Genomic DNA, 18,477 nt, shown 5'->3' with positions numbered 1-18,477 from the left:
ATGAATGAACTTTGTGTTTGGGAGATGTTGTATATACTAAAGTGGTTTTGAGCTCACAAGTTGCACTTGAGTCCCTGCACATTCGGTCTACAGTGACAGCGACCGCTCTGCTCATCACAGGCTTGACCCTCAGAGCCACCGATATCACACTGGCACCCTGAACACACACAAAACATAGCAAGGAATAAAATACAGCAGGAAAAATCAATTTTAGACTATTTAGACAAAATGTGTCTCATCATTTCAGACTGAAATCTTTATCCTCTTCTTATTGTTTAAAATAGCGATGCTAGATTTGTTCTGAGGAGTCCTGAAATGACACATCATGGTATTCCGTAAGAATCACAAGCTGCAGTTTATCTTAAAATGCTATTCAGTGCAGGGCTGGACTGGGGCTTGGCATTTGACCAACCGAGTGCTCCGTGTTTTGGCTGGATGGACTCTCAGTTGTAGGGTTGGTTGTAACAGTCGGGTTAGTATTCTTGGTGAATAAAATGCCCGTTTATGCCTCTCTTAATTTTCCCTCGATTTGTTGCATTTATTTTCCTTTTTGCTTCAGTTAAGATACTGTGGTTCAGGGTCGCTAACAACACACACAGCAAAGAGCCATTAACAGAACTACAGGCAAACACCCGCCCAAACTCCATCTCTTATTTGTTTAGAGCACAATATTGTCCTGCCATGTGTGAGTCCAGTCACAGGAGAACACAGAGATGATGCACTTGCCAAGAATTTTATTTTTTTACCCGGGCAGCATTAAGTGCACCGGTGCGACCGAGAAAAATGATTAGTCGCACTTTCAAAAGTTTTACTCGCATATCAGATTCATGCCCCACCGAGCAAAAAGAATGCATTCTTTTTAAGACCAATCATCCAGTGCTCATCGCGATGTTGCGTAGAGGCATTGCCAAATCTTTTTTTTTTTTTGGAATGGCGCCGCTGAGTGATAGCCTCCTTGCAGTGTTCTCTTTTCCACTTTATTTCCTTATTTTCTCCTTTTTCTTTCTTTCTATTTGTCCATTCGGCGATGCTGGTGCCTTCTACCTCCCCTCCGCGTGTGCAGATCGCTTCGGATCGGATGTTCTTTTTCCCTGGGACAGGGATGGCTGCGCACATCGGTCGGGACCGGCGTGACTCTACGACGGCTTCCTGCTCATCCGGGCGGTGCTGACCGGGTTCCTTACCTTGGCCTCGCAGCCGCGACCCCTGTGGAGAGTCCGCTCCCTCGTGCTCGTTGATGACCATCTGCACATGCCCCGACTGGGTGCCCAGGACGCTGCTCACACGTTTGCCTGTTTTGTGATGTTTTACCGATTCACAACCACGGTCCATTGGGCACCGTTGAACTTGACTGCCCTTATACCTGTTTATGGACCCTGTGGAGGCTGTTTGGTGTGTTTTGGGGTGTTCTGGTATTGAGGGGGGCTGGTTGGCCGCTCTTAATTTTTTTTTCCTTTGTCTTGTTGCTTTGGTTTGATGGTTTTTAACTTTCACACTTACTGGCTTTCAAAGTCAAAGTCAAAGTCTGCTTTATTGTCAATCTCTTCACATGCCCAGACACACAAAGAAATCGAAATTACGTTTCCACCATCCGACGGTGACAAGACATAGTACATGACATACATACAAGCAAACAACACAAAATAAAAACAAGAAGGCACAACCAATGAATAATAAGAGTGATGAATACATAATAAATAAACAAATAACACAATAAATAAATAAGAGGAGCAAAACGGAGCAAGTGTGCATACAGCAGACAGTCAGAATATAGCGCAAAAGTACAAGACGCTACGCAGAAGGGGGGAGAAAGTTCAGGATCCTAACAGCCTGGAGTATGAAGCTGTTGGTGAGTCTGGTGGTGCGGGAGCACAGGCTCCTGTTCCTCCCAGAGGGCAGAAGATCAAACAAAGAGTGAGCGGGGTGACACATCACTCACAATCGCAGTCGCCTTGAGGGTGAGATGGGAGGTGTAAATGTCTTTTAAGGAGGGGAGTGAAGCACCAATAATCTTACCAGCCGTGTTCACTACGCGCTGGAGGGCCTTCATGTTGTAGTTTGAGTTTGAGTTTGAGTTTATTCACGCGATATCCAAGACATACAACATGGAACAACAAACAGTAATTCTGGATGCGTGAAAGGTCACCCCAAGCAAGCTATTTAAAGCTTTTAATAGGGGGCCTGGTTTCCCATAAGTATCAGATATTGGCCAGATATCCTTACATTTTGGACAACATACAGATATATAATAGACAACAATAATAAACACACAACAAAGTACAGCACACAACAACCATACGACAAGCAATAGACAACCTCAGTATTCTGGTTACTCTGGATTTGATGTAAAGTACATTTGCAATTTATAAATTAACAACTAATATATTAACAACAGGACACAGGTGTTCATGCAGTTTATAACCAGCACATTAAATATACATTGATAGGAGTTGATTTTTTAGATTTGCCTTAAAGATGGATATGGATTGCAACATTTTTAGTGTTTCATCAAGCTCATTCCAAATCTGTGGCCCTCTGCACACAATACTAAAGCTTGTAGATTTTAGTTTCCGTTTTTTCCCAATGATTAGATTTCTATTCCTGGTGGTGTGGGTGTGGCTGGGAGTACAGATTGGGATGAGTTGACAGAGTTTGTGGTTTCGTTTATGGACAGTCTGATACATGACGCAAGCATTCTGGAAATAGTTATATTCAACAAGCCTCAGAAGATTGTGTTGGTGAAAGATTGTTTTAGTGGGGGCGTTAAACTCAGACCATGTTATGGCGCGTATGACCTTTTTCTGAAGTATCTCCAGCTTTTTTAGATGGGTTGGAAATGTGTTACACCATATAATATTGCAGTATTTTAAATGAGGTTCAAATAAGGATTTGTATAGAATAAGAAGTGCAGTGAGTGGGAGATAATGTCTCAATTTGAAGAATAAACCCACATATTTAGACAGTTTGCTTGTGAGATCATCAATATGTGTTTTAAAGTTCAAGAATTCGTCAATGTGGATCCCCAGGAATTTAGTAGAGCTGACTCTTTCAATGTTTTGTCCGTTAATTTCTATGCAAATTTGGTCAATGTCCTTTTTTTTATGGGACCGGAATACAATGTAGTATGTTTTATTGACATTTAGGGAGAGTTTATTGCATTTAAACCATGTATTTATTTTCGCTAACTCACTATTTATAATTTGTTCAAGTGTATTTGGATTTTTGTGGGAAAGAAACAAGTTTGTATCGTCAGCAAATAATACTTTATGTAGTATGGGTGAAGTATTAACAATGTCATTTATGTACAGGATGAACAGGAGCGGCCCTAAGATGGACCCTTGAGGAACTCCATAATTGATGGGCTTGTATGAAGATTTATGGTTGTTAATGGAGACATATTGATGTCTTCCAAACAGATAGCTGCGGAACCAGTCTAACGCCAGGCCTCTAATACCATAGTGTTGTAATTTATTTATAAGAATATCAATCGTAATGGTGTCAAAAGCTTTAGACAAGTCCAGAAAAATCCCAATACCATATTCGCCTCTATCGATTGCCCCGTAGATTTTATCAGTCAAGTCAAGTACTGCCATATATGTAGTGTTTTCCTTTCTGAAACCATACTGGGATGGGGCAATGATGTTTAGTTTGTTTAGATAGTTGTTAAGTTTATTGTAAACTACTCTTTCCAAAACCTTGGAAAGAGTAGGCAAGATTGATATTGGTCTGTAGTTGCTAAGATTGTTTTTATCTCCTGATTTAAAGACCGGTGTGATACGTGCTATTTTTGCTATTTGTGGCACTACTCCAGAGAGTATAGACAGATTGATGCAATATGTAAGAGGTGCAGTTATTATATTGGAGATGCTTTTCAGAATTTTACTTGAGATGCCATCTATTCCAGCTGAGTTTGAATTCTTCATATTTATGATTATTTCATACACTTCATTGCAGTTAGTTGGTTTCAGAAAGAAAGAGCCCAGGTAATTACCTGATAGATAGTCTTTAAACGAGGCATCCTGAGGCTGACTGATTTTACTGGATATGTTTCTACCGATAGAGACAAAGTAGTTATTGAAATCGTTGGCAAGACCATTATTTCTGATGATGTTGCCCATATTATGATCGTGGTCAGGGAATACAGGAGTTTTTTGGCTTCTGTTCAAGACCCCGTTCAGTACATTCCAAGATTTCTTGGAATCACCCTGTGATTCATTTATCAAGTCGGCAAAATGCTTACTCTTCCGCTTTCTGATAATATGTGTAAGTTTATTTCTATAATTAATATATGCATTTTTATTTTTATGGTTAGGTTCATTTATGTATCTTTTATATAATTTATTTTTATGCTTAATAGACTTTAATATGCCCTTAGTGATCCATGGATTTTGAGTAGTTTTTTTACATATGATTACTTTCTCAGGAATGGTTCTTTGAATAGAGTCGGATATTTCTTTGGTTAGAGTTTCAAATGCAGTATCAACATCACTACAGTCATATATTCCCGACCATGTCTTGGTCTGCAGGTCCTCACCTAGACGTCGTATGGTTTCTTCATTAAGTATTTTTAATCTTATTGAATGACGAGTAGGTGAGGGCTTAGCAGGGAGGTCAATGAATAATACAATAGGGAAATGATCAGAAATCTCAGAGAGTACAGTCCCAGAAGTAAGTGTGGCGTTTGTAAGATTTGTGATGAAATTATCAATAACTGATTTAGTTGAGTGAGTGACTCTGGTATAAGCATCTATTGTGGGAAAGAAGGATGAAGAGTGTAATGTGTTTATAAAGTCATTTTTGGCTGTATCATCCTTGGAAAGATCAACATTGAAGTCGCCAAGGAGGACACAGCTTTTGTTGTTATCATTTATAGAAAATAATGCTTCCTCCAGTTTGGACCTAAAGGTTTCGAAGTCAGCGTCTGGGGGACGATAGATTATACCAATCATGAGGTTTTGCCTGCTTTTCCCGCTTATTTCAACAAAAAGGGAGTCACTGTGGTTGTCTGCTATGATAATGTCATCACAAATCCTCACGTTGTATGTAGAAGAAATATATAGGCACACGCCACCGCCAGGTCTGCCACATCTGTTCTTAATCAACAACTTATAGCCATTTAGACTTAAGATGTCAGTGTATGAGCGATCATTCAGCCAAGTTTCACTGCAGCCAATTACGTCAAAGCTACAACCTGTGTTTGTAAGTAGAGTAACTAAATCATCATGATGTTTATTCAAGCTCCTGATGTTTAAATGCAAAAAGGAGCAGTTTTTTATATTTGTTAACTGTTTTAATTGTTCGGGAGTATACTGATTACAACTTATATTTCGATGATAGTCAATGCAATTTATCACCTCGTCTCCTTCACTGTCCATTTCATTAAGTGCCATGCACAGGGTACCGAGTGGGATTTACTGAGATCCAACAACAAAGACACATACTTAAGACCATGGACATATACATACATTCATCCACCCCAAAACTGGCCTGACAGACGTACACACATACACCTACACACTCAAACACACAAGAATACTCTGTAGACATTACCCGCTGTATTGTCACAGAGCAGACAAATAGACAATTGCTTCGTCCTGCCCAGTCAGTAGTATTCAGGCCAGTTCCCAAGCCAAACTGAGAAAATATATGTATGAGGGAGGAAAAGAGAAAAGAGAAAAGAGGGGGGCGAGTGGTGAGATGGGGGGAAAAGAGAGAAATCAGTCATTCACCGTCTCCAGGTTCAGTGGTTGTCATGACGACAGGGACGCTGGTTTTGGTGACGTCATCATCACGCGCCTGTGTTTACAGTTATGGGGAGGCGGCATGTTTCAAGTTAGTAGACAGTTCTTCTTAGAGTTGAGAATTAATGTCTCCATCTCCTCCACTCAGCCAATAAGTTGTTTGGGGGTTCCTGTACAGTTTGCCGTCGATGTAAAGTTTGTCAATGAACAGTCGAGCGGTCTTTTTGGCTTTCTTTGCCTCGGCCATGATCGGGTGAAGCAGCCTCCGTCTATTCATGATCTCCGGAGGGAACTGGTCGCTGATGGAGTAGTTGGAGCCTTTGAGCTCTCTGCCCCTCGACATGACGGCAGACTTCATCTTTGAGTCAACGACTTTAGCCACAATGGGACGGGGCCTCCTCTGTTGGTCGGTCCTAATCCTCCCGAGGCGATGTACTCTGGAGAAGCGAACAGCTCCGACGTCCTCAGGCTTCATTTTCAATTCGTTGACAAGAAATGTTTTGACAAGTTCTTCTGATTTCCGGTGAGTTTCATCTTTTGTTTCTGTAAGTCCGTGTATAATGATGTTATCCCTCATACTGCGGCACTGCAGATCAAGAATGGAGTTCGCCATGTTGACTTTGTCTTTTTGTAGTTCGGCTGTCAAGCGTTTGAGGTGGTTTACTTCGGTCCGAAGTGACGCATTGTCAGCTTTTAACACCTCGATCAGTGAGTTGTTAAACTCCACAGAATGCTTCAGTTCTTTTACATCCGTAGTCAGTTGCTCGAGTAGATCAAGCTTCTTGAGTTGTAGTTTTATAGATGTTATAGACTCACTGATGTCAGAGATTTCCTTTTCGTTTGAGTTCGACTTGGCTCGCGTATTCATGGCCTCGGGTTTGTTGTTGGGCGTATTACAATAAAATGCGTCGATGTAGGCTTCCAAGTCTTCTAACGATTCATCAACAGGCGAATCCAGTTTGATTCAGGTTCTGATCATTGGTCAAATTAGATGCGATGGCATAATTGGGAGGTTTTCCTGGCACATCGTGCAGCTCAGCACCTCATGTGGTCGACTTCCTCCTTCCTTTCCTTTGGCTGACTGCCGGTCTATTGTTCATTTTAACCCATTGAAGGGTTTTACATCCTCATTGTGTTCATGTGTTAAGACATGTTAAGTAGTCAGTGCAGTTACCACCCCAAACAGCAATACAACTGGAGAGGACGCTCTCAATGGTGCCACGGTAAAATGTAGTCATGACGGCCGGAGGACAACACGCTCGTGGATCAGGAGAGATCCTCACTGATGTGCACCCCCAGGAACCTGGTGCTGCTCACTCTCTCCACCACAGCACCGTCGATGGACAGCGGCAGGTGTTGGGTGTGACCCTTCCGGAAGTCAACAACAATCTCCTTGGTCTTGTTGACGTTCAGCAGGAGGTTGTTGTCCTTGCACCACGTGGTCAGACGGTCAACCTCCAGCCTGTATAGAGTCTCGTCGCCCTTGGTGATGAGACCCACCAGAGTCGTGTCGTCAGCAAATTTCACCATGCGGTTGGTGCTGTAGGTCGCAGCGCAGTCATGCGTCAGCAGGGTGAAGAGCAGCGGACTGAGCACGCAGCCTTGGGGGGCCCCCGTGCTCAGCGTGATGCTGGCGGAGATCTTGTCGCCAACACGTACCACCTGAGGTCTCTGGCTGAGGAAGTCTAGTAGGCAGTTGCAGAGATAGGTACTGAGGCCCAGCTTGGCGAGTTTGCTGATGAGTCATTGTGGCACAATGGTGTTGAAGGCAGAACTGAAGTCCACAAACAGCAATCTCACATACGAGTCCCTACTCTCCAGGTGGGTGAGGGCCGAGTGGAGGGCAGAGCAGATGGCATCCTCAGAGGACCGTTTGGCTCGGTACGCAAACCGGAAGGGGTCTATGGTGGAGGGTAGAATGGATCTGATGTGCTCCATGACAAGCCGCTCAAAGCACTACATGATGATGGGCATCAGTGCCACGGGGCGGTAGTCATTGAAGCAGGACGGAGCAGGTTTCTTCGGTGCAGGTACGATGGTGGCAGCCTTGAAACACGAAGGAATGACGGCTTGCTGCAGGGAAATGTTGAAGATGTCCGTGAAGACACGCGTCAGCTCCCCAGCGCAGTCCTTCAGCGCTCGACCCGGGATGTTGTCAGGCCCCGCCGCCTTACGAGTGTTGATAGCGCCAAGCGCCCTCCTCACGCTATCAGCAGAGAGGCACAGGGGCTGCTCTTGTGGAGGAGGAGGGGCCTTCATCGGGCAAGTGGCGTTCTGAGCGTCGAAGCGAGCAAAGAAGCGATTGAGATCGTTGAGGAGACGGATGTCGCCCTCACAGCTTTGCAGCGCGGGCTTGTAGTCCGTGATGGTCTGAATGCCCTGCCAAAGGCTCCGTGCGTCCTTGCAGTGGGCGGTAATCCTGCAAGAGAACGCCCTTTTCGCCTCCTTGATGCCCCGGGACATGTCGGCCCTCGCTGCCCTCAAGCCAGCCTCATCCCCCGCTCTGAAGGCTTTGTCCCTGGCCCTCAGCAGCCCGAGGACAGCCCCTGTCAGCCATGGCTTCCGGTTAGCCCGAGTGACGATGGATTTCGAGTGAGTCACATCATCAATGCACTTCGTGATGTAAGAGGAAACAGAGTCAGTATACTCCTCAATGTCTGTCCGATCGTCGCAAGTGGCAGCCCGCCTAAACATGTCCCAGTCAGTAGAGCCAAAGCAATCACGAAGCCCATCAGAGGGACCCTCAGGCCACACCCGTACCCGCTTGCGAACCGGCCTGGATGCTCTCACCATTTGTCTGTATGCGGGCAAAAGCATAACAGTGATATGGTCAGAAAGTCCAAGATGGGGTAGGGGGGCGGCTTTGAAAGCTCCTTTATGTGAAGAGTAGACCAGGTCCAGGAAGTTGTTGCCACGTGTTGGAAAATTAACATGCTGGTGAAGCCTCGGAAAAACAGACTTCAGGTTAGCATGATTAAAATTCCCAGCGAAGATGGTGAAACCGTCAGGGTGCGCCTGTTGTTCACTGACAGCCTGGTACAGTTCACTAAGAGCCGCGATCCTGTCGCCTTCGATGTTGGAATGCGGGATGTATACCGCGACTAGCAGAATCGCGGTAAATTCCCTTGGCAGGTAAAAAGGACGGCACTTAATGGTCACAAACTCCGCCAGTGGCGAGCAGTTCTTGCATACCACCACAGAGTCCCGGCACCATTCGTCACGGATGTAGACCCATATTCCACCTCCTCGCGATTTTCCCCCTTTTATAATGGCCCGGTCCGCCCGATAGCACGCTAGCCGCTCCAGATGTACAGCAGAGTCCGGAATGTTGACAGTCAACCAAGTCTCAGTGAACACGAGACTATGGTTTCTATGGGGCGCCGTTGTGTCCCAGCCTTATAAGAGCCTATTGAGTTGTGCTCATGCCATCTGTGTGTCTTTTAGATACCCGCTCTGTGGTATGAATACTGCTGGGGCCTGAATTTCCCCACCCCCGGATCAATAAATGTTCAATCAATCAATCAATCAGTCAAATGACTAGTGGAAATGTGAAAAATGTGTTTACACTACACCTTTTTACTTTAATGTCGGCACATCCCAAAAACCACTTCATGAAATCGTAAAAAACGTTTTGAGATATTTGAGAGGGTTAGTTTTGTTTCCATTACCAGTCTGCTATTTCGCAGTTTACATATTTCTGAGGGTAATGAAAACCCAGCTTCTAAAGCAGAAGTATGACTCACCTTGGCAGCCAAAGTACTGGTGCTCCTGCAGGTTGTAGAAGCCATCTTTGCAGGTGCTGCAGGTGCTACTGCAAGAATTTGGCTTGCAGTGACACTGACCACTGTCCTACAGTTGTATAATTGGGAAATTGAAAAATAAAAAAAATGTTGCACGAAATGTTGCACGAAATTAACAGCAACCTTGCAGCAATCAAGACTTCCTCACCTGTGCACAGACTGCAACACCGCTCAGCGTTCCAGCGATGTTACACTCACACTCTGCGCGGGAGTTCACACACACACACACACACACACACACACACACACACACACACGCACGCGCGCGCGCACACACACACACGTCAGTCGCGGCAACGAGTTGGACTTGAAGTGTTCGAATGGATCAGAAAATCTTACTATTGCATCCATCAAAAATGTTGGGGGACAAGTTCCAATACAGAGGTTTACAGCGGTCACATGCCATGCCCTCAACGCCATCACGACATGCGCAATAGCCCTAAGGGAATGAAATGAAAAGGCAAGGAGCTTACTTTTATCAAATCAAGGGTCAAATTGTAAAGTACGACAACTTACTTTAACAATACTATGACTGATATGATCATCGCCTTGATGATATTGCCTTCTTATTGCTCTAACAGTTATTCTAATTGCTTTACAGCTGGCATGCGGTTGGCCTAACCCTAACCTTGGAGGGCCGTTGTTCATGTCTCCCTACCTCAATCAAATAATCATCTCATCAGCCAGCTCTGAAGACGTTTGATAAACAGTATTTTGAATTTTATGATGAACAGATTCTAGGTGAGGGGTTTTGGCTCAAATTACCTCCTAGTATGACAAAAATAAATAGACTTGGCTTTCCCTTGGTCATTTGATCTGAGGCTAAAACTAGCTCTAAGAACATTGAATGTCACCTCTCTGGCAGGGAAGAAGCCCAAGCTGGGAAACAGAGCAGTTCTGACTGTACAGTGATCCTCGCCACGTCACGTTTCAACTCTGCGAATATGCTACTTCGCAGGTTTATAAGTAACAGGAGAATGGTGGAATACACACTGAGGGGGGGGGCGTGCCTCTGAGCAATGTGCATCACCGCGGACAAGCGCGAGAAGCGTGGCAGCCAGCCTGACACAAACAAGGCGGGTTTATAAGTAACGGGACAATGGCGTTTAAATACACGCTGATAGCTGAGCGGCAGCCAGCCTGTCACAAACGAGGCAGGACAACCATGTGCAACACGGACTGTTTATTTGGGGAATGCAAAAAGAGGGAAAAGGGAGGCTAGAATACCAGCAGACCGGTTGCACGAAGCGACTGACGAGCCGGTCAGCGAGCTCGTGTCGTGGTGGCATCTTGTTACACAGCGGATCAGGGAAACGGTAATCAGGTGGAAGGCTTGCATGTGTCAAGGCAGACAACCAGCCAGTCGTACCACTAAACAGCGGATCGGGCAAACGGGAATCAGATGGCAGGTGTGCGTGTGACAAAGCAGATGAAATGGCAACGACTGACCGTGTCTGTATACACACCTTAATCAGCGGGTAACACGGGATAGGTGGTGGCGATCAGTGCCGATTAGCACCCGCAGTACCGTATTGGCGAGGCGTGCTCCCGAGGTCTAGCATAGCGAGTGTGTCGGCCAGCCCATAGGGCAAAGGTGGAGATGTAACACAGCCACGCACGAAGGAAAAACGCACCGCCGGGGAGAAAGAGTTGGGACAGAGACAATGAGCGCTCATGCCGCGGGGCGTGCCTCTGAGCAACATGCTTCACTGAGGACAAGTGTGGCTGGCTGTCGCGCAGGTAGGAAAAAAGCACTGCCCTCCAAGAGTTGGGACAGTGGCAATGAGCGCTGATAGTGCGCGGCCTCTGAGCAATTTGCATCACTGTGGACGTGACAGACTCCAAGCACAGGAGGCAGCATCCGGCCACGCGTGAGGAAGGACGCACCAACTGATGCAGAAGGAGTCAGTACATGTGAAAATATCAGGTGTTTGTTCTTTTATTTACTGTAAAAGTACAATAGTTATTAAGGGAATGGGTAAGGTTCATCTTGCATAAAAGTATGGGGGAGGGTTTAAAAAACTAATATTGTGTATTATACCACAATGCAACAGGAGATTTTTGCGCAACCACGACTCTCTTTGGTTTCGCTATGCACGATGTCCCCCGGGTTAGTGTAGTGTGGCATTACAGAAGATGGACTTTGCATTGCTTTGCAAGGTAAACCATACTTCTAATTGACTTATAATACACCCATGCCCTCTCGCGGCTAACGACAACCACTAGATGTTGAGAGTTTCAACACAGTGGTGTTTAAATTTCTAAATAATGTATATCTTGTTTCTACTTTAGAATAGAATAGATCTTTATCTGTCATTGTCACATGTACAACGAAATTTAAAAAGTGCCAACCGATCCACGCATGAGATAAAAAATGAATAGAAAAAAAAGATTAAAAAAATAAAAAATAAAAAAAGGATTTAATTTAAGGAATTAAATTATTGGTGCGTGGTTCTGGAATGCATCTCCAACAAAAAACGACGGCTCACTGTAGTCAGGCTCGCCTTCACACACAGCTTGGGCTCTGGTTCCAGTCCTTTCGAGGGGATTTGGAAACTCTTCTACTTTGGAGTTGCCCACGTCTGAGCAGTTGTGGGCATACAATGTGCTCCCAGGCTTGTCACCTTTATGTTGAGGTTCACCCCAGTGGACATGATATTAGCCTCTACGAGTCTTGACTGTTTGTGCCTATGCACCAAGCAGCAGCCCAGAGTACACACTTTTTGTCCTTAGAAGGAGTGCTGAAGAGTGCTCCTTCTGAGGACTCCATCTTTCTGCTAGGTGACTTCAATGATCATGTAGGCAATGACAGTGAGACCTTGAGTGAGTGTTGAGTGGTGTTCTGTTATTGGACTTATGTGCTTGACATGGATCGTCTATAACAAACACCATGTTCACCGACAGGAGAACCTGGGGACGTCCCAGGACACACTTGAGAGATTGTCTCCCAGACTGTCTCTCTAGGTTACTGGCAGAGGAGAAGGAAGTTTGGACTTTTTTGTTCAAGCTGTTGCCTACGTGACCCTACATAAGTCTCTCTCTCTCTCTCTCTCTCTCTCTCTCTCTCTCTCTCTCTCTCTCTCTCTCTCTCTCTCTCTCTCTCTCTCTCTCTCTCTCTCTCTCTCTCTCTCTCTCTCTCTCTCTCTCTCTCTCTCTCTCTCTCTCTCTCTCTCTCTCTCTCTCTCTCTCTCTCTCTCTCTCTCTCGTAATAATAAAAAGCAAATCAAAACATTTCAATCTATATTGCTCCTAAAAAAAAATTAAAAACTCACCACAGGAGAAGAAACAACATCAACGGAACCTGCAATGGAACCTGCAGGATGACATGTGCCAGCTGGAAACACACACACATCAGTGAGGATCTCTCCTGATCCACCAACACCCCGCTTGCAGTCCATGCCTGTCTCCCATTGAAAATGTGTGGTGCATTACGAAGCGTAAAATATGACAGGGAAGACCCCGGACTGTTGAACAACTGAAGCGGTTCATCAAGCAAGAATGGGAAAGAATTCCACATGAGAAGCTAAGAGAATTAGTCTCCTCTCTCTCTTCCAAAACGTTTATCGAGTGTTATTAAAAGGAAAGGTGATGTAACGAAATGGTAAACATGCCCTTTCCCAACTTCTACTGCACGTGTTTCAGCCATGAAATTCTAAGTTAATTATTATTTGAAAAATAAAATAAAGTTTAGTAGTTTTTAGCATTAAATATGTTGTCTTTGTAGTGTATTCAATTGATTATAGGTTGAAAAGGATTTTCAAATCAATGTATTTAGTTTTTATTTACATTTTACACAATTTCCCAACTTCAACCGAATCCGGTTTGTACAACGGAGACTGCCTTGCTCCTGTGAGATTTTTAAAAAAATTTTTTACCGTAAATCATGGAATGCAAGCGCCCTATAACGCGGTGCATCCTATGTGCGGATTAAATACAGAAAAGCCCCGAAATTAAGTCTGCGCCTTTTAACTCGAAGCACCTTATGGTGCGGAAAATACAGTATCTTCTGCAGTGCCCCCCAAATGACCTGGACTGGCCCTGATCTTACCTGTTTTTATGTATGCTGTCTGTCAAATTTTCAACATGGTGGAGCACAATAAGGTACTATGACTATTCTATTCTACTCTTTAATTTCAGTTACTTATATATTAGAAAACCCATTGCTGCTTTTATTTCATTCATCTGCTTTTATTTCATTCAACTGGTCATCTGTCTGCTTCCGTGTGTTTGTTTATGCGTGTGTGTGTGTGTGTTTGCGCGTGCGTGTGTTCACCTTGACAGTTTGGGAAGCCATAGGTGTCGTGAGCACAGCTGTCACAGCGCTGGCCATGAACATTGTGCAGACAAGCACACTGACCAGTCACCTCATCACAGCTGCTATAGCGAGAACCTTCTGTGGAACACAGGCATGCTGCAAAACACGCACACACCCACATGCGTGCACCCACAGACAGACACGTAGAAGTTATCCATTTACAAATAAAAAGAAGAAAAAACATCATCTACTACTCACGTGTGCACCAGGGGTAGCCATAGTAACCGGGCGCACATTGGTCACATGAGGCGCCGCTGAAGTTAGGTCGGCAGTGGCACTGACCCGACGCCGTGCAGCTGGTATTGTATGACGTGCGAGGGTCGCACATGCACACTGCAATAATGATTGAACACTTGATTGAACACTTGCAATAACGATTGAACATTTTGAAACCTCAACAAACAAGCTGTGGACATCCATGCATCATTGCTGTGGCGCATGTGTGTAGGTTCTAGTTCTAGACATCTGTGCATGTCCTAGGTCAGGAATGTTTAGCAACAGTCCTCGAGGGCCACTGTGCTAGCCGTTTTACATGTCTGGCTAGGGTTAGGGTTAGGTTTTGAGTGTCGAGACCCGCTCCAAAAGGAGCGAGTGGGACGTCCAACGCTGCGTGTTCCCTTCTCTTCCGGGGGGGTGCTAATCGGATGTGAAACGCAGCGCGTTCGCTTCTCTCCCGGTGTGTGTGGGGGGGTTGCTAGTGTGACGTCAAATCAAACGCTGCGCGTTCGCTTCTCTTCCGGGGGGAGGGGGGGGGGGGGGGTGCGCTAATCGGACGTCAAGCGCTTTGTGTGGCGGGCTCCATCTAGTGTGGAAACTGAGAAGTGCTCAACCTGTTGTGCGGGCCACATTCAATTATGTTTTCTGAATTTGCTGCGGGCCAATAAAAACTGGAGCGCGGGCTGCAGTTGGCCCGCGGGCTGTAGTTTGGACACCCCTATCCTAGGTCAATGACTTGGTTTCATAACTTAGGTCCAAGTCTTGGGTTCATGTCTCAGCTCCATATGATGAGATTTCTTGGTATATTGACATGGTGAAGTGGGATGAGGTGAGTTGATGATGTGGATATTATTTTGGCATGTTGGAGGATCTTATGGACGTGTATTTGTGATAGTGTAGCAGTGGCAACATCCAGTGCTGGTCTGTGTCTGTTCATCTTTTAACCTAATGAACGTATGTGCTATCTGTTGATTTCGCTGGATTTCTTTAATGTGCCGTAGCTTCTTTCCTGTCTCTGAAACTAATTTAGGGACCAATAAGGTAACCAAATCTTATATGTCCTATGTCCATATAGTAGTACTATACAATAACTCAGTTTATTTGCTTGCCCCGTCCTAAGTCCATGTCCAAATCTTCCTTAAGTCCTTGGTGATTGGTCTATGTTCTGAGTACTACATCAATGTCCAAAAACTATATTCTAGGTTGAAGCTTGGTCCAAAGTCTGAGTCCTTTACCCATGTTCACATCTAAGCTCAAAGTCCCAGGATATCTGAGGTCTACATTCTAGGTCTAAGCCCATCATCCAGATGTGATTGCATTTGTGTATGTTGACATATAACCTTGACAATTGGGGTAAGAGTAGAATCCAGATCGGCACCGTTCACACCGAGGACCCTCAAATTCTGCTTTGCACAGACAGCGACCAAATTGGTCGCAGATTTCAGGCAAAGAGCCCACAGAACTGCAACCACACACTGTGGATACCAAAAGACAACAGAACACAACATGAAGTTTTCACATTTGATTCTACTGTAAGATCTGACGCCATCAACACAACATTAGTTAGTTTGTCACTCACACTGACAGAGCGGGTAGATGAAGTAGCCTGATGCACACTGGTCACAATGGTAACCATGGAAACCACTGCGACAGACACCGTCACCCGTTAGTATGTCACAGGAACCATCCAGGCAACCCGGACCTGAACACTGACAGGCTGCGCATACACGCGGACATGCACGCGCACCCCCCCCCCACACACACGCACGCACGCGCACACACACACACGCACACACACGCGCGCACACACACAAACACACACGGAAGCAGTAAAATGGGGTGAACTATGGCAAGCTACTTACAATGACAATGTTTTGAGAAAGTGTTTACACAGGTGTGTGTATCTCCTGGGTCGTAGGATATATAAACCAGCAAATCAAGAGACACCCATTGCAATGTTGTCAATATTTACGTATGTTTGAATGCGTGTGTGTGTGTGTGCTCGTGTTTGTGTCTGTGCGTGTGTGTAACTGTGCATGAGTGTGTGTATGGGGGGGGGGGGGTCTTGTGGGAGTGCTACCAATGGGTGGTGCTGGTGCAGTGCATTCTTCTAATGAGAGCATGACTACATTAAAGTGGGAGCTAAAGCAGGATCTTGGAGTCACTGAGATTCTCACCTTGGCAGTTGAGTCCATGGAAGCCTGGTGCACACATGTCACAGTGGTCGCCAGTGAAGCCAGGTTTGCACAAGCATATTCTGCTTTGTGGATCGGGTCTGCATGAGTTGTCAATAGTGCCGGCCGCATTACACTCACAGTCTGGACACAAAAAAGAAGTTTTTTTTGAAACTCCAAATACAAGATATGTTAGCAATCAAAATCAGAATCAGCTTTATTGACCAGGTTTGTGCATGCCAAACAAGGAATTTGACTCCGGTTGATCTCAGCCTCTGTATAACATTTAAGTGACTAACAGCATTCAGGTGACGAACAACATTTAATTGATTGGTTGATTGATTGAACATTTACTATTGATCCCCAGGAGTGGGGAAATTCAGGCCCCAGCAGTATCTATACCACAGAGCGGGTATACAAAAGACACACAGATGGCATGAGCGGAACTCAATACGCTCTCATAAGGCTGCCACACAACGGCCCCACAAAGAAAGCCAGAAAGTGCGAAAGATAAAAGCCACCAAAGCAAAGGAAAGCAAAAAGACAAAGGAAAAAAAAGTAACAGCGGCCAACCAGCACCCCTCAATATCAGAGAACACCCCAAAACACACAAAATAGCCTCCAGGGGCTCCATAGACAGGTGTAAGGGCAGTCCAGTTCAACGGCACCCAATGGACCGTCGTTAAGTGGCAAGGCTGCCTCCATCATTTGGACTGGGAACACCACGACACTGGTCAAGAGGGCACAGAAGCGCTTGTACTTCCTGCGGAGGATGAGGAAAGCCCACCTGCCCCCACCCATCATGAGGACGTTCTACCGAAGCACCATAGAGAGCATTCTGACAAGCTGTCTCTCGGTGTGGTGTGGGGGTTGCAGCGCCTCCGATTGGAAGAACGTAAGGAGAGTGGTGAGGACAGCGGAGAGGATCATCGGGGCTCCTCTTCCCTCCATTCAGGACTTGTCATCCCAGCGCTGCGTGTCCCGAGCCCGAAATATTATAAGTGACCCATCACACCCCCACCAAGGGATGTACTCCCTGCTACCCTCTGGGAAGAGGTTTCGCAGCATCCGCTGCAGGTCCACCAGGTTCTGCAACAGTTTTTTCCCTACTGTCGTCAGACTGTTGAACAGTCAACTTAGCATTCCTCTGCGCACTTTGTAAATACTGTTTTTTTGTTTCCTGCACTGGGTACATAGTTTATTACTGCTGCGCTTTATACTTGTCTAATTTCATATTTATATAGATATTTATATAGAAATGTCACTTTTTATTCAGCCGAAATATCATTTCACTGTTGAGAGCCGTATGCAACGAAATTTTGTTAGGTGTGCACCAAGTGTTTACAAAATGACAATAAAGTCTGTCTAAGTTTCTAAGAACAGGATATTATTGCCCAGTGATGTCTCCGAGAGACTGAGTGGTGTGAGTTCATCAGAGTGACAGCCTGGGAAAAGAAGCTGTGTCTGCTTGTTTTGGTGTACAGCGCTCTGTAACGCCGTCCGGAGGGGAGTAGTTCGAACAGGAGGTGGAGCGGCTGGTCCACCTGGAGCTGAACCCGCTCAAGCCCGTGGAGATGACAGTGGACTGCAGGAGAGACCCTTCACCACTTCCACCCCTCACTATTCTCAGTAATGCTATTCCCTCGACAGACACCTTCAAGTTCCTGGGATCCACAATCTCTCCGGCCCAGAAATGGACCGGCCACATAGACTCTGTCCGGAAGAAGGCCTAGCAGAGGCTGTACTTTCTGAGACAGCTCAGGAAGTTCAACCTGCCACAGGAGCTGCTGAAGACCTTCTACACTGCCATCATCCAGTCTATCCTCTGCACCTCCATCACTGTCTGGTTTGGATCAGCCACCAAACAAGACAAGCGCAGACTGCAACGGACAATCAGGACTGCGGAAAAGATAATCGGGAAGTGACGGAACACAGAAAATGCGATAAGGTTCACACTTCATGCTCAATTCAGAGTTTTGATGAAATCAGATTTTTCCTTTGTGTTTAAGCATTAACAGTACATACTAAACTACACTTTTCATAAACTGCCGGCCGTTCTATTCACCACGGGAGTTCTCCTCGATCGTCATGGCGGCTGTTTACATTCCACCACACGCACGCGCGAGTGAAGCCACGCAGATGCTGGCTCACCAGTTAACAGACATGGAGAAACTTCTACCAAACTCACTAATAATTGTTCTGGGTGGTCTTAACAGGGCGAACCTCGCACA

General features: G+C 45.6%; 1 protein-coding gene across 5 annotated transcripts in view; it reads right to left on the bottom strand.

Moving 5' to 3' along the window:
• The window catches only part of lama5 (laminin, alpha 5), a 348,173-nt gene that overhangs the window by 217,387 nt on the left and 112,309 nt on the right, over nt 1–18,477 (bottom strand). For 4 of the 5 annotated variants that reach the window (XM_061273125.1, XM_061273122.1, XM_061273123.1 and 1 more), the window contains 10 exons: nt 16,250–16,390; nt 15,652–15,789; nt 15,413–15,547; nt 14,055–14,189; nt 13,815–13,952; nt 12,814–12,875; nt 9,881–9,980; nt 9,690–9,742; nt 9,485–9,590; nt 58–157 (listed from right to left, as the gene is read on the bottom strand). In XM_061273125.1, coding sequence (XP_061129109.1) covers nt 58–157; nt 9,485–9,590; nt 9,690–9,742; nt 9,881–9,980; nt 12,814–12,875; nt 13,815–13,952; nt 14,055–14,189; nt 15,413–15,547; nt 15,652–15,789; nt 16,250–16,390 — 1,108 coding nt within the window. The remainder of the gene's footprint in view (nt 1–57; nt 158–9,484; nt 9,591–9,689; nt 9,743–9,880; nt 9,981–12,813; nt 12,876–13,814; nt 13,953–14,054; nt 14,190–15,412; nt 15,548–15,651; nt 15,790–16,249; nt 16,391–18,477) is intronic. The other variant, XM_061273126.1, reaches the window with a different exon arrangement.

This window comes from Syngnathus typhle, linkage group LG2, assembly GCF_033458585.1.
Source record: "Syngnathus typhle isolate RoL2023-S1 ecotype Sweden linkage group LG2, RoL_Styp_1.0, whole genome shotgun sequence".
NCBI lineage: Eukaryota > Metazoa > Chordata > Actinopteri > Syngnathiformes > Syngnathidae > Syngnathus > Syngnathus typhle.
The sequence above is the reverse complement of the archived record's forward strand: the minus strand, read 5'-3'. Positions and strand labels throughout refer to the sequence as shown.